The sequence below is a fragment of the Mchenga conophoros genome, linkage group LG22 (assembly GCF_057382185.1).
Source record: "Mchenga conophoros isolate Kocher_MC1m ecotype Shallow Benthic linkage group LG22, M_conophoros_male_GT1.1, whole genome shotgun sequence".
Classification (NCBI taxonomy): domain Eukaryota; kingdom Metazoa; phylum Chordata; class Actinopteri; order Cichliformes; family Cichlidae; genus Mchenga; species Mchenga conophoros.
The window spans coordinates 25,004,195-25,028,160 of NC_140546.1; the positions used below are offsets into that span (position 1 = coordinate 25,004,195).

Here is a 23,966-nt window from a genome sequence, read left to right on the forward strand (position 1 = left end):
AGAGAGGGTAGAGAGGCCTGGAACAGCTTGCCAAAAAGATTAGAGAGATGCCCAGGGCTTATTTTCCAGCCTTGTGGACAAGTTGATGTCACCACATGTTTGAGAGAGATCTCCCAAAGAGAGAGGGAGAGAGCAGGGAGAAAGAGGAGAGGAGAGGAGAGGTAAAGGGGGGGTGTTGGAGGGAGACTGGAAGAGAGACAGGCTGGAGGAATAGACAGAGACCAAGGGGAGGAAAAAAGTAATAAGAAACCGAGAGACAGACAACAGAGAGAGCAAAGAGGAGGCGAGAGAGGGAGAAAGACACTTGGGATCAGCAGAGAGGGGAGGGGGAAAAAGTTGGACACGGCTAATCTTGCTGTAACTTTTTTTCCCTCTTTCCTTTCTCTGTGGAAGAAGACTCAAGAAAAAAAAAGGCAAGGGGACAAAAACTAGGCTGGATTACATTTGTCTGCATTTGCATCGCCCTGCAGGATTCCCAAGCCGGACCTTGGATCTATACACGCACAACAGCGGATTAATGTGGTCGCAAACTTGTGGATTTATCAGAAATTGAAGGTAAGGATTTTACATGCTCTCTGTCGTTTTAACTTTTCGTTTAAAAAGCGATGCTTTTTTTTTTTTGCCACATCCGCCGGAGATTTAAAGACAAGTTAGTGAAGTGCAGCGGAACTTTAGTGATGGAAGTGTTGTAGCAGCAAAGACTGCTTACAGTGGGCAACGTCACATGGGAATACCATACTGCGGGGTGTACCACACACCAACAATCTGGGATACTGAGCAAAAGTACTCTAAAGTTGCTTTCTCTCAGCGGAGATCATTAAAGTTGTATGTTCTCGGCCGCTCTGACTCGTGTAGTTGTAGTAAGCTAGTATTCCGTTATTGGATTTTGCAAGAAAACGACTAGCTCCTGGCAAAAGTGATGCTGATTTTTCCTTCACATCTAATAAGCCAGGCATGGGCACAGAACGGCTGAGGTGTTGCTGTTTTGTTTGGATGGCATCCAACCCCCTGTGGCATGGAAAAGCCTCCTAAGTACACTGGGGTTTTTTCCCCACTACATGCATATCATTCGAAAAAAGTAATCAGCTTTGGAATGATCTCGGATCGGTCTCTAAAACTTATTTTCACTTCTTGGGAAAGAAAATGAACGCCAGAGGAGTGGGGGCTTGAATACCGCAGTAACATCTGCTTTCCTAATTACTCAGCTATCCCCCATGTTTGCTGGATTTTGCATCCTGTCTGCACCCCACGACTCACATTAAAAAATAAATCCTCCTACTCTTTTTTTGTTTTCACCCTCCTCCTTCAAAATGTGGAACATTTTCCACACTTCCACGTTGTCCAAGTAGGATTCTGGTTTCATTTAAGGGTCATTTTAACTAAAAGAAACTTGCACATGTAAGCTTGGAAACCCTGGTATGTAACAGAACTCTCCTACCACCAGTAGTCTCCTCATAGCCCTGTTACAAACGTTACAAATCTATGCCCATTAAGTGTTGCTCACTTAACCTGCTGGAGGCTGTCTGTGCAATGCATAGCTGTAGGCCACAGGGCGGTATGTTCTCCCACGTATATCTTCCATACCAGCTTTTGTTGGGCCTACAGGAAATTGTATCATCTCCTTGACTCCTTGCTCATTCAGTTCAGCTGTGAAGTGAACATTAGGCGGAAATGTAAAGTCAAGCTGAAGAAAATCGGCAAGTCATCTGCTCTCTCCAGGCTGACTTCATCCACAACATAGGCTAGGAGCCAACCGGGTCATGTCATCAGATTAGGACTAACTTTGCTTCGTTGCGTTTGCAAAAGGGCCGTAGGTGTCCGTGGCATTGGAACTTCCAGGTAGCCCTGAGCAATCACAGGAAAGAGTTTTATGTATTTAGTGCTCAGTTCCTTTCCTGGTCTGATTCACACTAGCAAATATTCAAATAAAGCCCTTGAACACTGCCCAGAATGTAAGACTAGTAAAAACTTGCCTCAGTCTCTTTTCAGTGTTACACAGGTTTGGATATTACCTTCGCTAGTTTGAAGGTTTTTGCTCGGAGTCAGTTGATATTTGGAGTGTTAAGCCCTCGGGGCCCACTTCAGCTACTTTTATTTAAAGTTAAAACAAGTTTGTGAGAAGGTCAAAACTTTCAGATACAGAGTGTGCACGTTCATGTCTTCAAAGCAAAATGCATTTTGGGAAACAGCATGTTGACCGACGTCGACATCCAGCAGTAGTGTAACTAGTATTGTTTGAACCTATGAGTGTACTTAGAACTGCATTCAGGTCAGAAACATTGAGAGAAATGTAAACCTTACTTAGAGGGTGAATCCCAGACTTTGATGACTTTGCCTTTTTCCGCTTTTGCTTCAGCATAAGGTTCAGATTTGTGGTTTGGAGTCTCAAAAACCACCAGATGGATTTCCATGACTGATCCATGACTGGTCTGATCTACACACTCATGTTCCCCTCAGAAGTAACTTATTGTAAACTGCGAACCCTCTGATCCATCTGACCATAAATGACCATCATAGGGTCCAAGTTAAAGTTTTCCTGTTGTGTATTTCTACTTGCATGCATTTGTGTTTAGTTCTAAATCTCACTGGTACACGCTAAATGAAGATATTGAATGTAGTAAGCATCAATATTTAAATCAGCATTTTAGCATAACATCTGTATTACAGCTATGCAGAACTGCTATAGACGCTCTAGGCAAGTAGACTCTAGTTTTTTTCAGCCATGCATTCTCTGGAGGAATGCAGGGCTCACAGCAGCCCAACAATTATTTTAGTTTTCTCACAATAAGAATTGACCAACCTTACTCACACTAACAATTAGCAGAGCTGATTTTGAAGCACCTCGTAAACAGAAATTGAGTTTGTGATTGTGTTGTTGAACGGTAGCTTCTGGAGCATGGTGTTAAATGGCTTGAGTCACTGTGTGTGTGCTCATCTGCATAAATGAGCCTCTGTTGACTTCCTATTCAGTATGTCTGTCCACTCTGTATGGCAGCCCCTTTCGCCTTCTGTAGAACACATGTTGTACTTTACACGAATGCACACAGGCGGGCTACCTGACCGATAAGGCAGGGCTTCTGTTTGATGGCTGAATTCCATGTACAGCCTCTTCTCAGAGAGAACTTCCCTTGAGGATTTTGAGCCAGGGTGACAAACTGGCGGCCAATCAGGAAGTTGCTTTCACAACTCAGCAGCAATACCACTCTTGGATTGTGTTTTCTTGTGTGATAGCCTAGAGTAGATTGGAAGCAGACTAGATTGTAAACTGCCCCTATCAGTCTTCTTGCTTCTGGATGCTGTGAGAGACAGCTGGAAAAGCAATGAACCCTCAGATAGTGAATGACAGACACATTTACACCGGGTTCTTCAATCTAAACAGATGCAAACTATTCTAAACAGTGGGCTGTTGGATCACTGTTATTTAATCATCCATGTCTGGGTGGCTAATAAGCAATAAAAGCAATTCTCTTGTCAGGCCATAAAGTGGACATGTTTCATTTAACTCTGTCAGAATGTGTTCCTCTAAACAGGCTTGTGCTAGAGATGTTGTTCCATCTGTAAACAGTGGCAATTGTGATGAAATGCAGGACAGTGAAAATTGCTAAGCCCTGAGCACAAGAGCCTCGGTTATTATGTGAGACTGTGTCAGTGGCTCATTCTGTATGTGTATTCAAATCCATAAAAAGTACTGGTACTACTGGGCTGGGCTGTGATTGTGGATGCTGGTCATTACTTCTGTCTGTCACTCCTTGTCTTTCGGCTTTTAGAGCTATAACAGTAAGACATCTGCTCCTGTTTTCCTTCCTGTGTCTTATCCATAACCAGTGACCCAATCACTCACAGGCCTGCTCACCGAGTCATGGCCGGGCCTGCGGCAAGCCCAGTGGCATAACCCCATCCTGGCTTTACTGTATCTGTTATTGCAAGCTATGAATGCAGTGCAGAGACAGAAATGGAAAGAGACACATCCATAGCAACTTATATCAGGAAACCTATTAAACTGTTTTGGATTATGGCCAGATAATAATAGCAATGAGCTGTAACTTTTCCCCCAGCTTGTGTTCTGTGGACTGTGATGCATTATGCATTATGTACTGTGTGAACTTTCTTATTATTGTGATCATGTGGCATGAAGCCTATAATAATGGCTGTAGCTTCAGACTGCTCAAACATAGCTGTCTAAGGCTTTGATTAACTTCCCACCCATCCGGCTGCAGGAGAAAACACGTTTTTTAACGTATTCTTCTTGTCGTTTAGCTAACTAGATAGTTTCACCTTAATAGTACTCATACTGGCAACAGTAGTGCCGACAGATCATTTGTGGCTTAGCATAATTGTACAGGATCTTGCAAAGACCTTGGTTCTTAAATAAACCGGTAACCTAAAATAAAAAATATGGAAGAAAAAGCAACCACGCCTGTGCTGTCTCAGGGTACTTGAATTTGTAATATTTCATGCATAATAGTGTTCCTATCATCATGGCTAAATGAATTGCTCCAGGAGCACGATGGTGTACGCAGAATGGGCCAAAAAGTTAAGAGCAAATTGTGTTCACTCTTACCGTCTTGACTACTAAACTATTTTTAGTCAACAAAACCATCATATGATATCACTATTAATGATGACGTCAGTGCTAGCTTAGCAAGCTAACAGCAGCAGCAGTTTAAAAAAAGAATTATAGGAAATACATTATGTTAATTTATTATGATATTGTTTGGTATTTATGTGCCTAATAGTGCCATCGTCCCTGCTGAAAAATGTAGTATTATGTGGGACCAAATTTAATATAACGTAGGTTCCGATAGTTACGAAAATGGAGCAGCTAGCATGACGTCGAAGTCTAATATTTCAAACATCGTCTTTTTCTTACTACACTGATTGTAGCGTATGTATTCTCAACAATAGTTAGCAATTTTTAACATATATATGTTTTTTAAAAGCATTTCTTACAAATGAAAATCTTTGGGATTTTCGTATTCGTTATTCCCAAAACAATGTTAGGTTCCCTGTTTGTTTTGCATGTTTTGTTCAGCTTACATTACCTGTGCATCACCTAACGGTCACCAAAATTAGTATCTGCAGCAGAATTTTGTTTGACTCACTAGTTAATATGAAATAAAGAAAAAGCACCACAGGCCTGGCAACACCCCTGTTGGCTATAGTTGACAGTGTTCGTATTCTTAGTTCCAAGTTTACAGTGTTTAATGTAGCTAACCTGTCAAAATTTCTTCGCAGTAAACTGTGCATACCAGCACATTGTGTACATATTATGGTACATGAAAATATACGAAGTGGAGTATTTGAACTGAGCCACACTACTTAAGTCAACGGCTCCCAAAGTGGACTGCATACTTCAAATGAAAGTCTGGGGCAGGTCAGGCTGTCTCTGTTTCTCCAGAACATAATTTGAAGCACCGTCCTCCACCATATTGTCTTTTAACAGCTTGCTACAGAAGTCAGGTCAAGCTGGATAGTATTCACACGCCACATTGTGTAGCCCCAGGGGAGTGTGGGGGTCATTTCTCCTGGCAGACAGCACAGGTGTGTGTTCAGAGATACAGTCTGCTTGCCTGCCTGCCTTGAGGGCCCTGCTGAACCTGTAAACACTACAGAATTATGGGGTCCTAGCACATGCCGAGGGCAAGTCCAGGTCAGCTGGGATGTGTTTACCCGGGTTATATGCAAGTGGGCGGGATTAGCATGTTTATGCACGTACATTCTTGTGTGCGTTTATAAATGAGCTACTGTAGTAAGGGAGAGAGACTGCGCAGCCAAGATATAATGATTATTTCTACGTGGCGTGCATTTTAATCTATGCATGCCTTTGTGTGTGTGTCTGTGTGCCTGTTGTTTGGCCACGTGGAAGCATCTGGTACAGCAGAACAATGGCTCCAGTGGAATAGTCTCCAGATGTGTTTGTGTGTTTTGGCCCCTCTGTCTGTTTGACTCTAGACCAACCGTCCTGCATGTAAATCATTTTGCTTTCATGTCCATCTTCTGCTTTGTTGTCTTGCATTTGCTGCTTTGTTTGCGTCAATAATGTGCTTAATGTGCGCATGTGCTCATGGTCAAATGTGGCTATATATATATATATATTAGGGCTGAACGATTATGGAAAATAATCTAATTGCGATTTTTTGCCCCAATATTGCGATTGCGATGCAATATGCGATTATTTTTTAAGGTATTTGTCTTCTGTATTATTAAACAAAGACAAGCAATACATCATATAGTATGGCCAATACTATATTACATTAATTTTAAACTGTTCTTTCCTGGAAGACAGACCTCTGTTATGATGACATGAGGTGATGCATGAATTGATGACTGACATTTTTATTTAACTTCTTCAATCACAACAGTATATTTGAACATACACAATAGTTTATTTTTAGCTTACAAACATCTGAGCATAAAGTGGTGACAAGGAACCCTGGTGTAAACATTAAAATGAAAGTCAGTACAATGTGCAGATTGCAGAAATATACATAAACAAAATCAGTGGCTTTACCACACTCAGTTTTTCGACATCTGTGAACTACTAGACAGTCATTCAATTAAAAAATAATATTAAATAAATAAAACTAATAAATAAAAAATACACACATCTTACTGATCTCTGCAGTCAGTAACATTACACATAAAGTGCAAACATAATAGCAATTGTATAAACACACACACAAACACGCCTTTAAAGTTTAAAGGTGTGAAATTGGACGGTCTAGCCTTCTGATTAGCTAATCAGAAGGCTAGTTCTGATTAGCGTCACCGCTGTCTCGGTGGAGTTTAATAAACTCGGCCGTCTGCTTCTTGCTATCTAAAATATAACCAGACACTGGTGTAAATTCTCGACTGTCTCATACTTCTGTTTAATAAGTTTTCTGTTTGACGTTTAGTCAGCTGTGTGAAAACCAAGGAGGAACCCACCGGGGGATTAATAAAGTTTTATTTTATCTAATCTAATAACTTTAATCTCAGCCAAACCGATTTACTCACGAACAAACAAAACACTGAAAAAAGCCCAACAATAACATTTTTAGGTTGTCTAAGTGACTTATATATTACGTTTAACCCGAGCAGCGAAACTCCGCGGTGATCTGAAAATGATGTGCCGGGAGTTGTGCCGTTCTCGGCCGCATCAGTTACCCTCGAGCTCCCGGCTAGCTGTCGAGCTGGTGGGTAGCAGACGCCTCTGAAAACGTCGAAGCACTTTTGCAAATATGGGATATCTTGATAAACCGAGCAGATATTTGATGTTTACACAACTACTTTCTCGCCTGAAAATATGTTAAAAGTTTATTTTGTGACCCAGAAAGATTAGTATGAGTAATTTTAAAACTTAGTAGCGGCCGCCATTGCTGGAAACTGGAGTTTGGCTGGGCCGCGCTATGAATTCTGGGATATGGTAGTAATTTGGACAGCCTTCGGCGCGTCGCTGTGACGTAATCGGTCTACAAATGCGGCCTCAGGAGGATGCAGCCCATGAATTTGGACATGTCCAGAGTATAATCGCAGCCTTTGCGGTTAGAAAATTGCACTTGATCATGTCGCGATATTATCGCAAATGCGATATATCGTTCAGCCCTAATAAATATATATATATATATATGTATATGTGTATATATATATATATATATATATATATATATATATATATATATATATATATATATATATATATATGTGTATATATATATATGTGTATATATATATATATATATATATATATATATATACATACATATGTATATTAGTTGTAGCAGTATTAGTATTAGTTGTATTAGTATATTAGTGTGTGTAGCAGCTGCCCAGTCGAAGGCCAACCAGATGGACAGGATAATGACTATGATCAGACATTATAGAGTTACACAACTTAATGAGGACCATTCTGGTTAATTCATATGCCACTAACAAAGCCCGCATCATACTACATAATTAACACATCAACTGTGACTGACTCATAAATATACATCAACGTCTATTTAAGAGTCAAGCATAATGCACAGCTGTCGGCAGAGTAAGCAAACTGGGTGGCATGTTGACAGAATGAAGGAGGGATTTGACTTTTTTGACTTTCCCTTTTTCTCTGTGTTTATCCATCAGCTGGTGGCTGGAGTGAGGTGAGGTGGTGTTTTTTGGAGGAGTGAAACCATGTGGCTTTTCTGCTCCTCTCTGGCTCTGCTGGCCATCAGCTTTGGATCGTGTGACCCTCTGGTGTCCGAACAAGGTGAGTCAAGCCTTTCCAAAAGATGTAAACCCTAGTTATTTATTTGCATAGGTAATGAAATGTAAAATTTTGAACAATGTTTTGTTTAACAAAAGGAATAATCTGATTTAAAAAAAACCCCAAAACAATAATAATACTAAGAAAAATATCTAAAACAGGAGTGCGCCCTCTTGTGGCTGTGCATAAAAAAGCATGGACACTGTAAATCTAAGAAACAAACTGCTGTCTTATTTATGCTAACCTAAACCCTTTTTGTAATGATTTCTGCCTATTGTGCTTGACTCTAATGATGTTTCTCCTGTCTCTTCGTTACTTTTCAAATGAGCTTTTATGATTATAATTTAGTCTGCATATTAATTAAATTATTTTCATAATTTTCAGTCGATTTTTCATTGATGCTAACAGGTTTGCTAATAGCTAATATCGGCAGATAATATCGACCTGCCGATACATCAGTCAGGCTCTAATCATCAGGGATGATGAGATATTGTTGGGTAATGATTCACGGTTTGCTTAAATAAAAGTGGTTAGATAAAAGCTTACCTGTTACGTAAATAAATATTAAGCTAGTAAGTAAGCTTGCTGCTTTTGCAAAGATAAATTAAACTAACAAGATACTAGCTTTAGGCTCAGCTTGCATGGACAGAATGTCCCATTGAGCTCTATGCAAAACAGTAAACGAGTGCACTGGAGAGTTTATTTTTCCAAATGGGTACTGACTGTACAAAAAGAAAATCAAGTGCATATCCTTTGTGGAGCTCTTTTTGTATCCTTCTTATTTATTAAGTTTTCCTGTTGTACAAGCTGTGAACAAAATGCTACTGAATATTAAAGGTCACAAAAAGGAACATGTTTAAATGTTAAAATGACAGTAAAGTTGCAAAGATGTGCCTTTATTGCCTAAAGCAAAAGTTCTAAACAGGATGTGTATCCTCTGACACGTGTCTGTCTGTGTGGGTATGTGCCCTGTAAGTATGAAGGCCCCAAGGCAACAAAGAAAAGAGCGTAATTACACCCTGCGTGTGCAACGCTGGTGGCTTTTGGTAGCTGTGTGGTCAGGCTGTGGCAAAGAGGCGTGTGTGTTTACCATGTGCGGTTTTGTTCCTCTTTATGATCCGTCAGTCATTTGAGGTTGTGTAGTTGTATAGAAGAAACATGTCTGCATGCATGATGAAACGCTAGCTTGACTGTTTGTCGGTGTCGGGGAGAACGTGCATGTGTTACCATGAGTATAAAGTGTGCGAGAAGGACACAGAAACCCCAGAAAACAAGCAAGAGTGAAGAAATGTATTTTCTCCTTTCTTTCTTTCTTTCTTTCTTTTGCTTTCAACTGCCTTGCTCCCTTATCGCACTGCTAGTATTTTCTCGGGGCCGGATCTGCGATATCACTTGGGGGGCCGAGCAATCCTCCATAGTTGGCTGAGCTCTGAAGGGAACTTTGTGGAGGAGTGGGACCCCCTTGGGAGGCCCTAGTCGGAGCATTTTAGATGAGACTGAGTCAGCTCGCAGTTCCCCTGAGTCCTTCCTTCCAGTGGTTGAAAGAAAGTGCTTTTTCAAGTGCAGCAATAATACTTAGTCCCAGCAAGCGTCACATACGCACACACACAATTCCTCCGTGTCGTCCAAATCACTGCTTGCTGGTAATTTCCTGACATTGCAGCAGGAAAGCAGATTTAAGTAAAACTAGTGTTGAAGAGTCAAGCTGGAGTACTAGAGTCTAACCAGCTGTCTAGTCCACATAGTTAAAGTCAAAATGCTGACATTCTTCATCATAAAGTATTGACAGTATCCAGTCTGAAGCACATGAGTTATGTATGGATGGTTGTAGCTCCCTCTGTCTGTACCTGCATTGTGCTTTCTTGCTTGTGCCGTGCCTACGTACCGTGTTTTTAGTTGCTGCCTTTATCTCGTTTCCCTTCTTTGTGATTTTTACTGTGTTGGGATTATTTTGCTGGTTTACTGTAGGTCCTTAAAATCAGTGCTGAGATATTCTGAGTGGTCCCCTTAATCCTGTGATGCAAACTAATTTTTAGCACATAAATGTGAATGTGAACTGTATGCTTTGCACATTCAACAGATACTGGACACATAAGGAGGATTTTAAACAGATGTGTTATACACTATACCATCATTAAAGCACCACATAAGGGAGTATCCATTGCTGATCACCTTATAAAATCGAGCCTGTTTGTGCATCCAGTGAACTTGAAGTTTCAAGGGGTCATTCAGAATGTGACTGCTGGCCTAGTTTGTAGTTCGAGCCCTGATTGTTTAACTGTGTTCTGCAAGGGGGAGTTAAGAAAGCAGTGGGATACTAGATTGCGTTCAAGCACTGAACAATGGATATGATCATAATAGTCATTATTTATCTTTCACACTTCTTTACGCACATGCACGTACAGGATGCCAAACGTTATTTAATCCGAATTGTCTGCGTTTATTGCTGTGCAGAGCTTGTAAATCTGCGTCATGATTCAGTTTATATCTGTGTGTGTGTGTGTGTGTACTTGTGAGAGCATATGAAGTTGAGCCAGAGGCCTACAAGGGGAAAATGAGTGAGCTCATCTCCCTGCAGTGCTGTGTTTTAAGTCTTTCCACTCCTCTGTACTGCAATTTTATCTCTGGAAAATAACCAGGAATGCTCTCTATCGTCTGGCTCGTTTGCCCGACAGGGCAAGTAAGACACACATCGTCTCCCTCTGTCATTGTTTGTTATATATTTTTTTTTATTACCACCATCATTTAGCTCTTTCCTTACAGGTTTACCTTACATTTATTGTGTTAGACTATCAAATGCATCACCCAGTATGTCTCTTTGCTTCCTATATGTTCCATGTCTTTAATCGACTGAGGAAGTGGAAGACTACCTCTGAGCCTGACTTTCTGCTGATCAGCAGCCTGGTCCAATTATCTTGCAATGCCACATTGTAAGGCACATTCAATAAGCACCACGCGATCTCTTATTCCAAACCACACAGCACATACTCTTGACACTGTGAGCAGACTTGTGACCTCCTTCCTCTGAAGAAAGTACCCTGCCAAGTCTCTGCTGCTCAGAAGACAAAACTAAAACACAGGCCTGACCACAATGAGGCACTGGTAGATAAGGCCACTGCTACTTTAACCTTTGAAAGTTTGTTAAATATCACACACAATGCAAAAAAAAAAGGTCAAATGCAACTTATTTTTACTGAAATATAATAGCAGGTCAGCGAAAGTCGAGTGAATAACTATGTACTTACGCATAGTTCCGTGTCATAATGAATGCCTCAAGGGTATGAGCCTAAACTTGCGTTTGAATTTTCTCCCTGTCTGTATATTTGGAACATTAAATCATCCAGGTGTGATCCTTGCCTGACACGTTTGTACTTTTTAAGCCTCCAAGCTAAATGTAAGCATGTATACATCAAAAAATAGAGTTTTACCTCACTAAAGACCTTTACATGTCTTGAATTTTTATTTTTGGCAATGCGGAGACCTGAGGGGAACACGCTCAGCAGTGTGCTCTGTGACTGCCAGTGTAGTATCATTACCTGCTTTGGCAAGGCTCAAACACAACCCATCAAAGAGGAAGTGAACCCAGCCAAGACCATCCAATCTCTTTAAGACTACATGCAGCTACTAGCAGGATCCTGGAGTGGCAGTCATACTCTGTGCTAATTAGCTTGTCAACAAGCAAATGCTTTCATTTGATCACAGCTTGAGAAGAAATGGGGTTCAACTTCCGTAGTGGGTCCACTGCCAAACTGCCTGAGTATGCTACAGTCCACTAAAAAATCATCGATCCTTTGAGTTATGTGGAAGTAGTTTGTTTCTTCCTTGAGTGAAAATACAGATCAAACAGTTTAAAAAGTATGCACAGCATTTATAGCAATAATGTTTAACTAGTTACCTCAAAATAACAGAATTCATTCCCACTCCTCATCCTTTTATCTGGAATACTGAATTTATTATTAGAGAGCTATCCATAAATTAGCCTATCCATTAGCCTAATAATCCCTCACTAGTAAATCAAAGAATTTCTGTATGTGTGTCTAACCGGTGATTTGATCTACTTGTTTAGGACCTATAGGGCGAGGTAGTGTTGCCAACTTAGCGACTTTGTTGCTATATTTAGCGAGTTTTCAGACCCCCATAGCGACTTTTTTTCTAAAAAGCGACTAGCGACAAATCTGGCGACTTTTTCTGGTGTTATTGGAGACTCATATATGACAACTCGATAAAAGTTAACGTGAGTGTTCTCGGTGGTCAGGAACAAATGTAATTGCATGGCAGGATGCTGTAAAAGGACCAAACTTCAGCCAGGAGAACAACTGAGATAATCCATCCACAATACGAGGTTAGTCATTCATATACTGCTGCATGGGCTGGGCTGTAGCTACATCCTAAGGTTTTAAAAACTGAGCTTAAATAAATGATTAGCGGTAATAAAAGCCGAGGGAGGTCAACAGTGATCACTGACTGTTTTAGGAGCTTTTTGAGATCAAATAGAAGAAAATACATAACATTAAACATGTTAACAACACAAAAGTCATATTAAACGCAGACTACTTTAGACCTGGAAGTAGGATTCGTCACGTCATCACTGAACAACCGGATATTGGCCCTGTGCACGAGAAAATGTTAACTTCCTGGTTTGAGACCGGATGTAGGGTTGTACAGTTCTGGTAGCTTTACTTTGCGGTCAATCGCTACTGCGAAGATATACTCCAAAATCATGTCCAAAACTCGAAAACGGAAAGATCGCGTTAAGTTACAAAGAGCAGAAGGTGGGAACACTCACTACTGTTGTGTCATAAAAAATCTAATGATCAATTTTGACGTTTAAAGAGTTTAGATCGATCAGTTGTTTACATCACTCAACACAAGCAGAACTGCATCACTGCATTCAAATTCAAATTCAAATTCAAATTTTATTTGTCACGTACACAGTCATACACAGTACGATATGTAGTGAAATGCTTGGACAACTGCTCGTGACCTAAAGAGAACAAAAAAGGAAAAGGCTATGAATAAGATAGGAAATAAATATGAAAAATTAAAAAGGGTAAATTTAACTAGGAAGGAATAAAATATAAATTAAGGTTAAAAATGAAATAACTGTACAACACAAATTAGAATGAAGGGTAAATTTAACTGGGAAGAATAAGATAAAGATAAATATATAAATTAAAGTTGAAAATAAAATAACTGTACAACAAAATACACAATATAGAACTATATAAGAATGTATGAAGAAATCTAAATATAAATAAATATATACACAATAACAGCAGCTGTACAAGTATTAACCGGAAATGAAGAATATAGTGACCAGTGTTGTGCAAAACCAATGTCCAGAATGTCCAGTGTGTGTGTAAGAACCATATGTGTGGGTCAGTACTGTGTGGTGGTGTGATTGAGAGACCGTATCGCCTGCGGGAAGAAGCTCCTCCTCAGTCTCTCTGTGTTGGTCTTCAGGGAGCGGAATCGCTTTCCTGACCTCAACAGAGAGAACAGTCTGTTGTTGGGATGGCTGAGGTCCTTCACGATCTTCCTGGCCTTGGTCCGGCACCGCCTGCTGTAGATTGAGTGCAGGTCAAGGAGCTCGGAGCGGATGGTGCGCTCAGCTGACCGCACAACCCTCTGTAGAGCTCGTCTGTCCTGCATGGTGCTGTTCCCGAACCAGGTTAAGATGTTTCCCGCCAGGATGCTCTCTATGGTGCAGGAGTAAAAGTTCCTGAGCACCTTGGAGGGCAGTTGGAAGTCTCTCAAGCGTCTGAGGTGGTAGAGACGCTGTCGGGCCTTTTTCACCACGGTGTTGATGTGACAGGACCATGACAGGTCCTGCGTGATGTGAACTCCGAGGTATTTGAAGCTGTCCACTCTCTCCACTGGGCACTCGTTGATGACGGGGGTCTGGTAGTTCCTCTCCTGCTTAGTGCTGAAGTCCACTATCAGCTCCTTTGTCTTACTGACGTTTAGAAGGAGGTTGTTCCTCTGGCACCAGTTCTCCAGATTCCTAATCTCCTTCAGGTAGGCCGTCTCGTTCTTATCAGAGATCAGGCCCACCACGACGGTGTCGTCAGCAAACTTGATGATGGTGGTGGAGCTGGTAGTGGCCACACAGTCATATGTGTACAAAGAGTACAGCAGGGGGCTCAGAACACACCCCTGGGGGGCTCCAGTGCTGAGAGTGGTGGAGGCTGAGACATGTCCGCCCATCCTTACTGCCTGTGGTCTGCCAGTTAGGAAGTTGGAGATCCACTGACACATAGATGAGCTGAGTCCCAGATGCTCCAGCTTGGTGGTGAGTGTGGAGGGAATTATGGTGTTAAATGCAGAGCTGTAGTCTATGAAGAGCATTTTAACATAATTCCCCCTTCTAGTGTCCAAGTGAGTGAGTGATGTGTGGAGGAGATGAGAGATGGCATCGTCTGTGGAACGATTTGGACGGTAAGCGAACTGTAGTGGGTCCAGTGTGTCTGGTAGTGAAGAAATGATGAAGTCTCTGACCAGGCGTTCAAAACACTTCATCACTACTGAGGTGAGGGCTACAGGGCGATAGTCATTGAGAGAAGCAGGGTGGGGTTTCTTCGGGACAGGAACAATGATGGACTCTTTGAAGCATGTGGGGATCACCGACTGAGATAAAGAGATGTTGAATATCTCAGTGAACACAGGAGCTAGCTGGTATGCGCAGTCTCTTAGGATACGACCTGGGATGCCGTCTGGTCCTGCTGCTTTCCTGGTGTTCACTCTCTTGAAGGCTCTCCTTACTTCATGCTCGGAGATGACGAGCACGTTTCCGGTGCTGGCAGTATCTTCCTGTCTGCAGCCGTTAGCGCCGCTAACACTAGCATTGTTGGAGACCTTAGCTGCAGCCTCGAAGCGAGCATAGAAAGTGTTCAGCTCGTCTGCCAGAGTCACGGCCGCGTTCGTCATACCGGTTGTTGGTGCTTTATAGTCCGTTATTGTCCTTAGTCCCCGCCACAGGCTCCTAGAGTCACTCTGTTGGAGTTGTGACTCTAGTTTCCTCCCGTAGCGCTGCTTCGCCTCTTTCACCGCCCTCCGCACGTTATATGACGCGGCTTTGTATGGGTCCATGTCCCCCGTCATGAGTCCCGTGTTGTAGGCAGCGGTGCGGGATCTCAGAGCGTCGCGGATGGTTTTATCCACCCACGGCTTCTGGTTGGGAAACGTTGTGATAGTCTTTGTCTCCACTGTATCATCTGCTAGTTTCCCGATGAATCCCACAACCGCTTCCGTAAACACGTTGACGTCATCGTCGGAGCTGTTTCTGAACATGCCCCAGTCTGCGTCATCGAGTGCGTCCTGTAACGCGGCCACCGATTGATCCGTCCAGCGCGCGACCTTCCTCTGAACCGGAACTTCCTGTTTCAGCCTTTGTTTGTATTTTGGCATGAGGAAGATGGCGGCGTGATCAGATTTGCCAAACGGGGGGCGGGATTGTGCCTTGTAGCCGTCCTTGACCGTAGTGTAGCAGTGGTCCAGTGTCCTTTCACCCCTGGTGGGGCAGGTGATGTGTTGATAAAAGTTCGGCGCTGCGCGTTTGAGGTTGGCGCTATTAAAGTCCCCCGTCACAATAAGCGCAGCGTCCCGGTGTTGTGTCTGGTGCTGTGTGAGTGCCTCATGCAGCTCGCATAAGGCGGTGACCGTGTCCACTTGTGGTGGAATATAAACGGCACTTACAATGACCGATGTAAATTCCCGAGGTAGATAAAAAGGACGACACATGATGGACAGTAGTTCCAGATTTGGTGTGCAGGAGCGTGTGAGAGGAACAACGTTCGCACTGTTGCACCAGTTGTTGTTCACCATTAAACACACGCCGCCTCCCCTTGACTTCCCCGAGTCCCGTGTCCTGTCCATGCGGTGAACCGAGAAGAACTCGGCCGGCTGGATGGCGTGGTCCGGCACCGCTGGGTTCAGCCATGTCTCGGTGAAGCAGAGGAGATTGCAGTCCCGAATGTCTCTCTGGAACTTTACCCTGGCCCTGAGGTCGTCAAGCTTCTCCAGTGACTGGACGTTGGCGAGCAGGATGCTAGGCAGAGGTGTGCGGTGTGCACGAGCTCTCAGCCTGTTCCTGACGCCGGCTCGCTTCCCTCTATGCCGCCGCCGCTTCCCTTTGTTCTCCCTCGAGATCTCACTCGGCCAGCTCGGATCCGGAGTTAAAGACTTCGAATTGTGAGTACATTGTAAACCAATAGAAACAAGAGTGTCACTGTCATACCTAATGTACCCAATGGTGATGATTTTGCCGATTTAGAAACGCTGAAAACTAACTTAAAAAACAAAGACAAAGAAAAAGTGGTCGGAGCAGTCGTGACGGCAGCCGACCTCACCGGCGCCATCTTTAAATGCATGCAGAAGACACATCGTCCACATTCAGAAGCACATCTCTGTATAGTGACTGGTCTTATGATTTAAACAGGCAAATGTTCAGCATTCAAACTACAGGTGAAGAATAGTCAAACCAGATGTTTCCCCCGTTAAGTCGATATCAGCTAGTCAAGTACACACCTACACAGCATGTTAACAAACCGTGAAAAAAGCCACACAAAAAATGAACGATTGCTGGTAAGGGTTTCTATACATTAGTATTTACGAAGGGTATGTTGTGACTTACCTTCAAAATTACAGCGGTCCCTGACTATAACGCGGTTCACCTTTCACCTCGCTGTTTCGCGTTTTTTTTAGTGCAAGTTTGCATGCTTATTTTTTTTTTATGTCACATTGTGTCCTGTGTCCTGTGTCCAGATCACTGCAGACGATCTCCTCCGTGACGTCTCTCCTGTACAGTACAGAATCGCTGCATCGATCGCTAGCAGTGTGACTCTGAAGTGCAGTGCTGTATGTCCACGATGTCCACGAAACGTTTTGCACCGTCCAAAAATAAAATTGGCTACTTGATTTCACCTATCGCTGGTTATTTTTAGAACATAACACCCACAATAAACGAGGGACAGCTGAGAAATCTAACATTTGAATCCCTTTTCTCTTTTGCTCTGAGGTGCGGGGAAAAATATTGACAAGTCGATGAACATCATTTGCAGATATATTGGGTAAATGCCCAAGACATCTATAGAAATGTAAATCGCCGCTTGATTCATTCATTTGCTTAACTTGTTTTGGACCGTAAACCAGGCGCGAATAGGACACCGGAAACAAAGCTCCCCACAGGAGTTTCCGCACCGGAAGTAGCATATGCTAACGTGCACATAGTCAATTTGCAGTATAGTGAAATGTCGATAATTCAGAAACCTGTCATGATAGTTGTTTGCAAGTGCCTTAGCCCTAGTTTGCTAACATATAAATAATATTAATTCATGCTAAGAAAGAACACTATGGATATGATGACTGATCAAAAAATACAGAGTTCATAAGGAGGTGCATTGTCTTTATGGCTCAAGGGGAACTTTGGTGGAGCATGAGGAAGTCAGAGGTGGTATAGAGGTATGTGAGGGTGGTACAGAATATAGATGAGGGCAACTAGACAGCAGTGAGGTGTGCAGTAGGAGTGACAGGTTGAAGATGGGGATGGGATTATAGCAGGTATCAGCTCAGAGCTCTTTCTTATATGCAGAGGTGTTGGACATGTTAATAGATCAGGTAGGAGTCTCTGCAGACTTTAATGTTTGCAGATGGCATTGACATGACCTGTAGTGAGAGTAGGGGGAGCCTGGACAAGTGGAGGTATGCACTGGATAAAAGAGGAATGCGCGTGTGGGAGGGAAGCAGGGGAAATGGTGAAAAAAGGAGTAGAGGTAGTGAAAGTGGATGAGTTTAAATACCTAGCTTCAACTGTTCAAAGCAATTGACAGCACACAAGAGGGGTGAAGAAGAGAGTGCAGACAGGTTGGAGTGGGTGGAGATGAGTGTCGAGGTTGATTTGCGGCAGACGAATAGCAGAAAGAGTGAGAGAGAATTTGGAAGTGGTACTGACAAAAAGACAGAAGCTTGAGTGGAGGTGGCAGAGTTAAAGATGCTAAGATTTGTAGTGGGAGTCACCAGGAGGGACAGGGTTGGAAGCGAGCACGTTAAATCTATACATCTCTAATCTATATGCTCTACTTAAAGTTTCTTTTTACTCAAATTCTAAGTTGCTGAAGGCTGTTGTGCCCTAAGCATGCTGAAAGTTGAGCATGAACATGAAGCTTAGATATCCTAAAATTGTCACAGGAGAGATAAAAGCTTCTTTTTTTTAATCCTAAAAGATGCCTCTTCAAACTTGATTTCTTTATCTTGCAGTATAATGCAGTCAGCTATTCTTAGTCTTACCTCAGAAAAAACAAACTATAGCCTGGGGAGTGCTGGTCTGGGTGTTGTGGGGTAAGTTGCTTTTCCTGAAGTGACACTTCACACCTTACATTACCTGTTATGTTTCCACTTTCTCTTTTTTTCTCTCTCTGCTCTCCTTTGTTCCTCCCTCCTCATCTCTCCACCTTCTCCTCTATTGTGCTGTTTAACTTTTTATTGTGCTGCCCGTTTGCCTGCAGCCAGGGTCTCTCCACTCCACACCTGACAAAGCCTTCATCTGTATTCCTTCTGATGGAACTGCGGCAGTGATGAAACCAACCCCCACGCAAAATGCAAAAGGGGTGGGGGGGAAGAAAGCAGCCTAAGCAGCAACAAAAAGCAGATCATACCATGTCTTGACTTAAAAAAAAAACTCTCAGTGGGAGATATAAAGATACACTCTTTCTGTGTGTGTGTGGATACGTGTGTGTGCGTGTGCGCTTGTGAGGCTGCACATTGCACTTTGTGCTGAGTTGGCAGATTAGGCTTCAGGATGGAGAATTCAAATTATGAATACAGCATGTGTGACTGTGCGAGTGAGAGAGGGCGCGAAGGCAGGATTTAAGATTGAGTGACAACATCAGAGGGCTGAGAAAACTCTAAAGCAGCGCTCGATACCTTCTCCACCGGATCCGTTGTTCGGAAGTCACGTCCAACACGTCTGATTTCTTTTACTTTTAATCTCAAGCCTCTCTTAGCGTGCCGCAACATTGCTGCATGACATCTCTTTTCCACGGCTTGATTTGTATTTGTTGACAGCAATAAGAAAATGACACACTGGTGGGGGCTCACGGGACAAAATGTGCTGCGCTTTGCAGTACAGTCATTTGTATTTTGGAACCAAAATTGGGCAAAAAACTGCACTGCGTAAAGTGATGATCTTGATAAAAAGTGATGAACAGCTAAAAGGGATTTAATTCTTTCCTCTTTTTTTTTTTTAGCTGGCCTCCGTGAAATTAAATTCCAGGGTCTTGATTAAAGTTGGTTGGTTGTTATTATTCGAGGAATTATATTCCTCTATTTCACCCCGTTTTGCTGTGAGCCTTGATAAAACTGCATTTTGCTTGGAAACATACACAGTATCTTCAGATTGCACGCTTCAAGGCAATACTCCCTGAAGCGCTCTGCCCATTTCATCAAAAAGACATTCCCTAGGACTCCAGGGAGTAAAGCCCTATTTGCACAAGATTAGTATTCCTGTGTTGTTTAATGTGATTAAACTCTTACATCTGTGTTTGTTGTGCAGCTCTGGAAAATTGAACTTTGTGTTATATTAATGGTTGAGTTTCCTAAATGATAGCAAAAGGTTCCTTACCTACAAAGGAATAACGTATCCAACCTACACTGAATAAAAATTCTTCACTTTTAATAAGCATGAAGCAATAATTTTGAGATTTTTGAAAGCAATTCATTATTAAGGAACATATGCTTGGTCTAAATTGAGTACAAATCAAGTACATTTCATTTGACCAGATTTCAATACATCGAACATTTTTATGTAACAAAATAGCATGGAATATGTAATTGTAACTAAATTAGTTAAAAGTCAGGAATTTGGGGCACTTTTTTTAGACTGCTTTTGCAGTATATTTTAACTTGTTCTTTCTATGAATTTGCAAAACCAAAAGTCAACCAAAATTTCCTTTTTATATTTTCCATTGTAGACTCCATAACCTAATGGTGCATAAAGCACCAAAAAAGATTGCAAAAAGAAAAAAGAACACATGAGATCCTGATTCGCCCAAGACTAATATGATCCGAAGACCTTGAGGTTGGTGGTTCGATCCCTGGCTGCTCCAGTATGCATGCCAAAGTATCCTTGGTGAAGTTCCTGAACCCCAAAGCTCCCCCCAATGCAGTCAACAGAGAGTCTATGTTAAACAGAAGGCACTTAAAATGTAGAAAAAGTGCTTGTATGAATATATAAGTGAATGAGACGTTGTATAATGAGCTTTAAGTACCCAAGTAGAGTAGAAAAGCACTATATAAGAACCGGCAATGTAAGATCACCAGTTTCTAGAGGTCCCCAAGTAATAGTTTGTGGTGTTAACAGGGCTTTAGAAAAGGCAGCTTCTTCAATCCTCTACTCAGTCTTCTCTTTAGGTGATAGAAACAAAGACCAGTGTCCTCCAGTTAAACTCTTCCTCAAAAGAAGCACCTAGTCTTTAGTTATATGCTCCTACATACCATTAAACCATTTACAATTAAATAACTGTTGCCATAATCTGTACAAATTCAACTGTTTTTTGTGAAAGTGAAGATTTATTGGAGATCCTAAATGGCCTTGTTCTAGAGTTATTACATTCACAACTTGACCTCTGATACCGGGATTTCAACTTGTCCAAGATGTTTTGCATTCTTAAAGGCAGGGTGAAAACAATACACTGTCAGCAAGCGGCTACCTATATGCCTGTTCTGTTTGTGCCACACAGCGGATGGCGCTGCATGAATCAGGTGCAATATTACATTTTCAACCCTCCCTTTCACAATTTCCACATTTAACAACTTCTTCGTGCAGAAACTCGCCACAACACATTGACTTGCTGCACCATTTAGTGTTATAAATTGATGGATATATTGGACCATAACACCTCTGCAGTTTCTGCCTTGCAGTTGCTAGAATCTGTTGACAGTAAAAGTTAATTTTTTGAAGGCACCCAGGATTTGATGCTCCATTACAGGGTCAGCAGACAACTCTGGTTGTTCTTTAGGTAAAATGTATTTTTAGAATTACATTGCTAGATAACTGAATCTTTTCTAAAGTTGTTGGCATGTGTGGTGCAGACCAAAGAAGATCCTCATGCCAATTGCGAAGCATGGTGGTGGAAATGTTATGGCTTGGGGTTGTTTTTCTGCCTCAGAGACAAGGCCTGGGCCCGGTATATTAATGACGAGGTGAATTTTGAACTGGATTGTTGAACTGGACCTTTCAAAGAGTTAACAAGCCAACGAACATGAACAAATCCGTCAAGTAATTGGTCATATGAAGGCTTATTGAACGGTCTAGTCAACGCCACATCTGAAGGCTGCTAAAATGTTATGGAGTGATTTGCAAGTAGCATATATGCAAAGAAAAGAAACTCTTCAAACGTCTTGCAGCTGAAAGAATATTTTCAGCAAGGTGTCAGAGACTGGTGTGCAATTATGCAAATTGCCGCAGAGTTATTTCTACTGAAGTGGGCAATGCTAGCTTTTAAAGCCGGGGGGGGGGGGGGGGGGGTAATTACATTTGTAGAGAGTCTTACATCTGTTGATGTTTTTCCCTGTATAAGCGATTGAAAAAGCACATCATCTTCTGAAGTCATTCACCTTTATCTCTACACGCGCTTTTAAATAGGGACTTACAAGATGTCCAGTTATATCAAAAAGGCAACATTTTAATGGAATACAGTTATTTTGTCACATAAAAATAGTCTTTAAGTTTGTCAAATATGACCATCCTTCTGATTGACGGGGCAGAAACTAAAATCTCTCATCCTGAGTTTCGGCACACGTGAATGATTTCGAAAACCAATCAGCAAAAGAGGTAGTTTTGTATTAATTCAGGGCCTCGCATTCATATTATCTGCAGTCATAATAAAAGAAAAATCTCAAAACTGAGCCCAGCAGTATGTCTTGCTCCTTGGCCCCAAAGAGATCAATTAAGGGTGGATCATAGCGTTTCACAGGGCCCACGTCTACCTGTGCTTGCCCGGTTTCACCCCCACCCCCACCCACCTCCCTGTAGTTAGGCAGTCCGCTCTGACAGGCAACACTTTTCTCTGCAACCTCCCCTGACAGGGTGAGAACACATCCATCAAACGGAGGCAACCGCGACAGACAAGCTTGGTGCGAGACAACCTGTCAGGCTGGCTTGTGTTCCACTCGGCATAGCTTTGCCCTCATTTCATCTTCTTCTCTGTGTTTTACACTGTATTTTTTTTTCTTTTTTCGTTCGGACTCTCTTTCACCCCCACCAACTCCCATTCTCCTTCCACCAGATCAATATTTCTGTTACTCTCAAATGTATATGTTTGAAGCTGCTGACTCTTTTTTTTAAAACAAAACTTCTGTCCGTTTCACTCAGTAATAAGTGTCAGAGGTTATATTTGACACAGCTTCTGAACCAACTTCTTTACATGCTTGTCTTACAGTACGTGTCGAGGTTTTTCACTTATTAGATACCCCCCTTTTTAATTTCTTTTTTTCCCCTTGCATTTCAGATGTGCAGTGCCCGTCCTTACAAGTGGAGGACTGGAAGTTTCCCCAGAGCGCCAGGACCAACATCACCGGTTAATAGATGAGCTCCAAACACACCAGCTGCTATGTGACTTTTATTTGGTGTGGCTGCTCACGAATGCCTTACCCTTTGCAGGTTTTAATCTGGTGAGGCGATTTTCCCTGCTCAAGAGCAAAGATGTCAAGAAGATCCGTAACCCTCGAGGAGCTGTCATCCTCCGCTTGGGCAAGACTGCGCTCTTACGACCCAGCGAGTAAGTCCGCTGTACATCTGTTTCATCTGTTTCTCCGCGCATCTGCGGACAAACCCGTGCACGAGCACGCAGCGTGGAGCTTTAGATCGTTGAAGATGTTTTACTGGGAAAGAATTAGTGAAGTTCTGCAGGTTTTCCAGCTTTCTAGAGGCCTGTGTGGACGGGCTCTCTGTTTCCATGTCATATCTGAACAAAGAGGATGGCAGAGAAACTGAAAACCCTCGGCTCTTCGGCCTCTGAACTCTCACTCAACATGTCAGCGCAGTGCAGTGTGTTTAAAAAAAAAAGGAAAAGGAGAAAAAAAAAAGCAGAATCTTGGCGATCTGTATGTCGTGGGTCAAGCTGTGATTGCATTTCCAGAAATACCCATTCATTTCCCTCACCACCAACCCTGGCTTGTAAACTGGGCTGTAACAGCTTGTTGGTTTCCCACTTGCAACCGCATGTACTTATTATAACTAGCTTTCATAATGAAATGCATGACTTATTTGCCTGAACAGAAACTATAAGAGTGACGTCTTAATTAGAAGGTGGGCCACAGTTAGCTGGAAAGAGGGAAAAAAAAGACTTTAAAGGCCGTATTGGGCAGCTTGTTCTTAACTTGTTTCTACATGAAGAGACCCGCAGCCATAAAATGCAGCAACTCATGGCTTCACTCCCTTCCGTGCTTTTTGCAGCTTGACATGGTGTAATTATGCCTTCTCGGGGTGTTCACGTTGTTATTACACAGCAGTCGGGTGTAGACTGTGTTTGGAATTGTGTGAAAATTGCTTATTAGAGTTCTGTGCTGGCTGTTTTTCCGGCTGGATGAGCTTCTCTCTGCCCACCGATAAAGCAGTATTTCACAACGTGCCAATTGGGTCAGCGCGCAGTATTTTATCACTCTGTCCAGCGCTGCGAGCCGTGAGCTCCGCTCACTTGAAAGGCCCGATAAATCTGTCTACAAAACACTCTTTTCGGTTGAGACG

The 23,966-nt window shown here is 42.4% G+C and overlaps 1 protein-coding gene across 5 annotated transcripts in view; it reads left to right on the forward strand.

Annotated features, from left to right (window-relative positions):
• The first annotated feature begins 255 nt into the window (after window positions 1-255).
• The window catches only part of col16a1 (collagen, type XVI, alpha 1), an 87,871-nt gene continuing 64,160 nt past the window's right edge, over window positions 256-23,966 (forward strand). For all 5 annotated transcript variants that reach the window (XM_085261280.1, XM_085261284.1, XM_085261283.1 and 2 more), the window contains exons 1-4: window positions 256-555; window positions 8,104-8,227; window positions 22,729-22,797; window positions 22,881-22,998. In XM_085261280.1, the coding sequence (XP_085117406.1) occupies window positions 8,152-8,227; window positions 22,729-22,797; window positions 22,881-22,998 (263 nt within the window). In that variant the 5' untranslated portion in view covers window positions 256-555; window positions 8,104-8,151. The remainder of the gene's footprint in view (window positions 556-8,103; window positions 8,228-22,728; window positions 22,798-22,880; window positions 22,999-23,966) is intronic.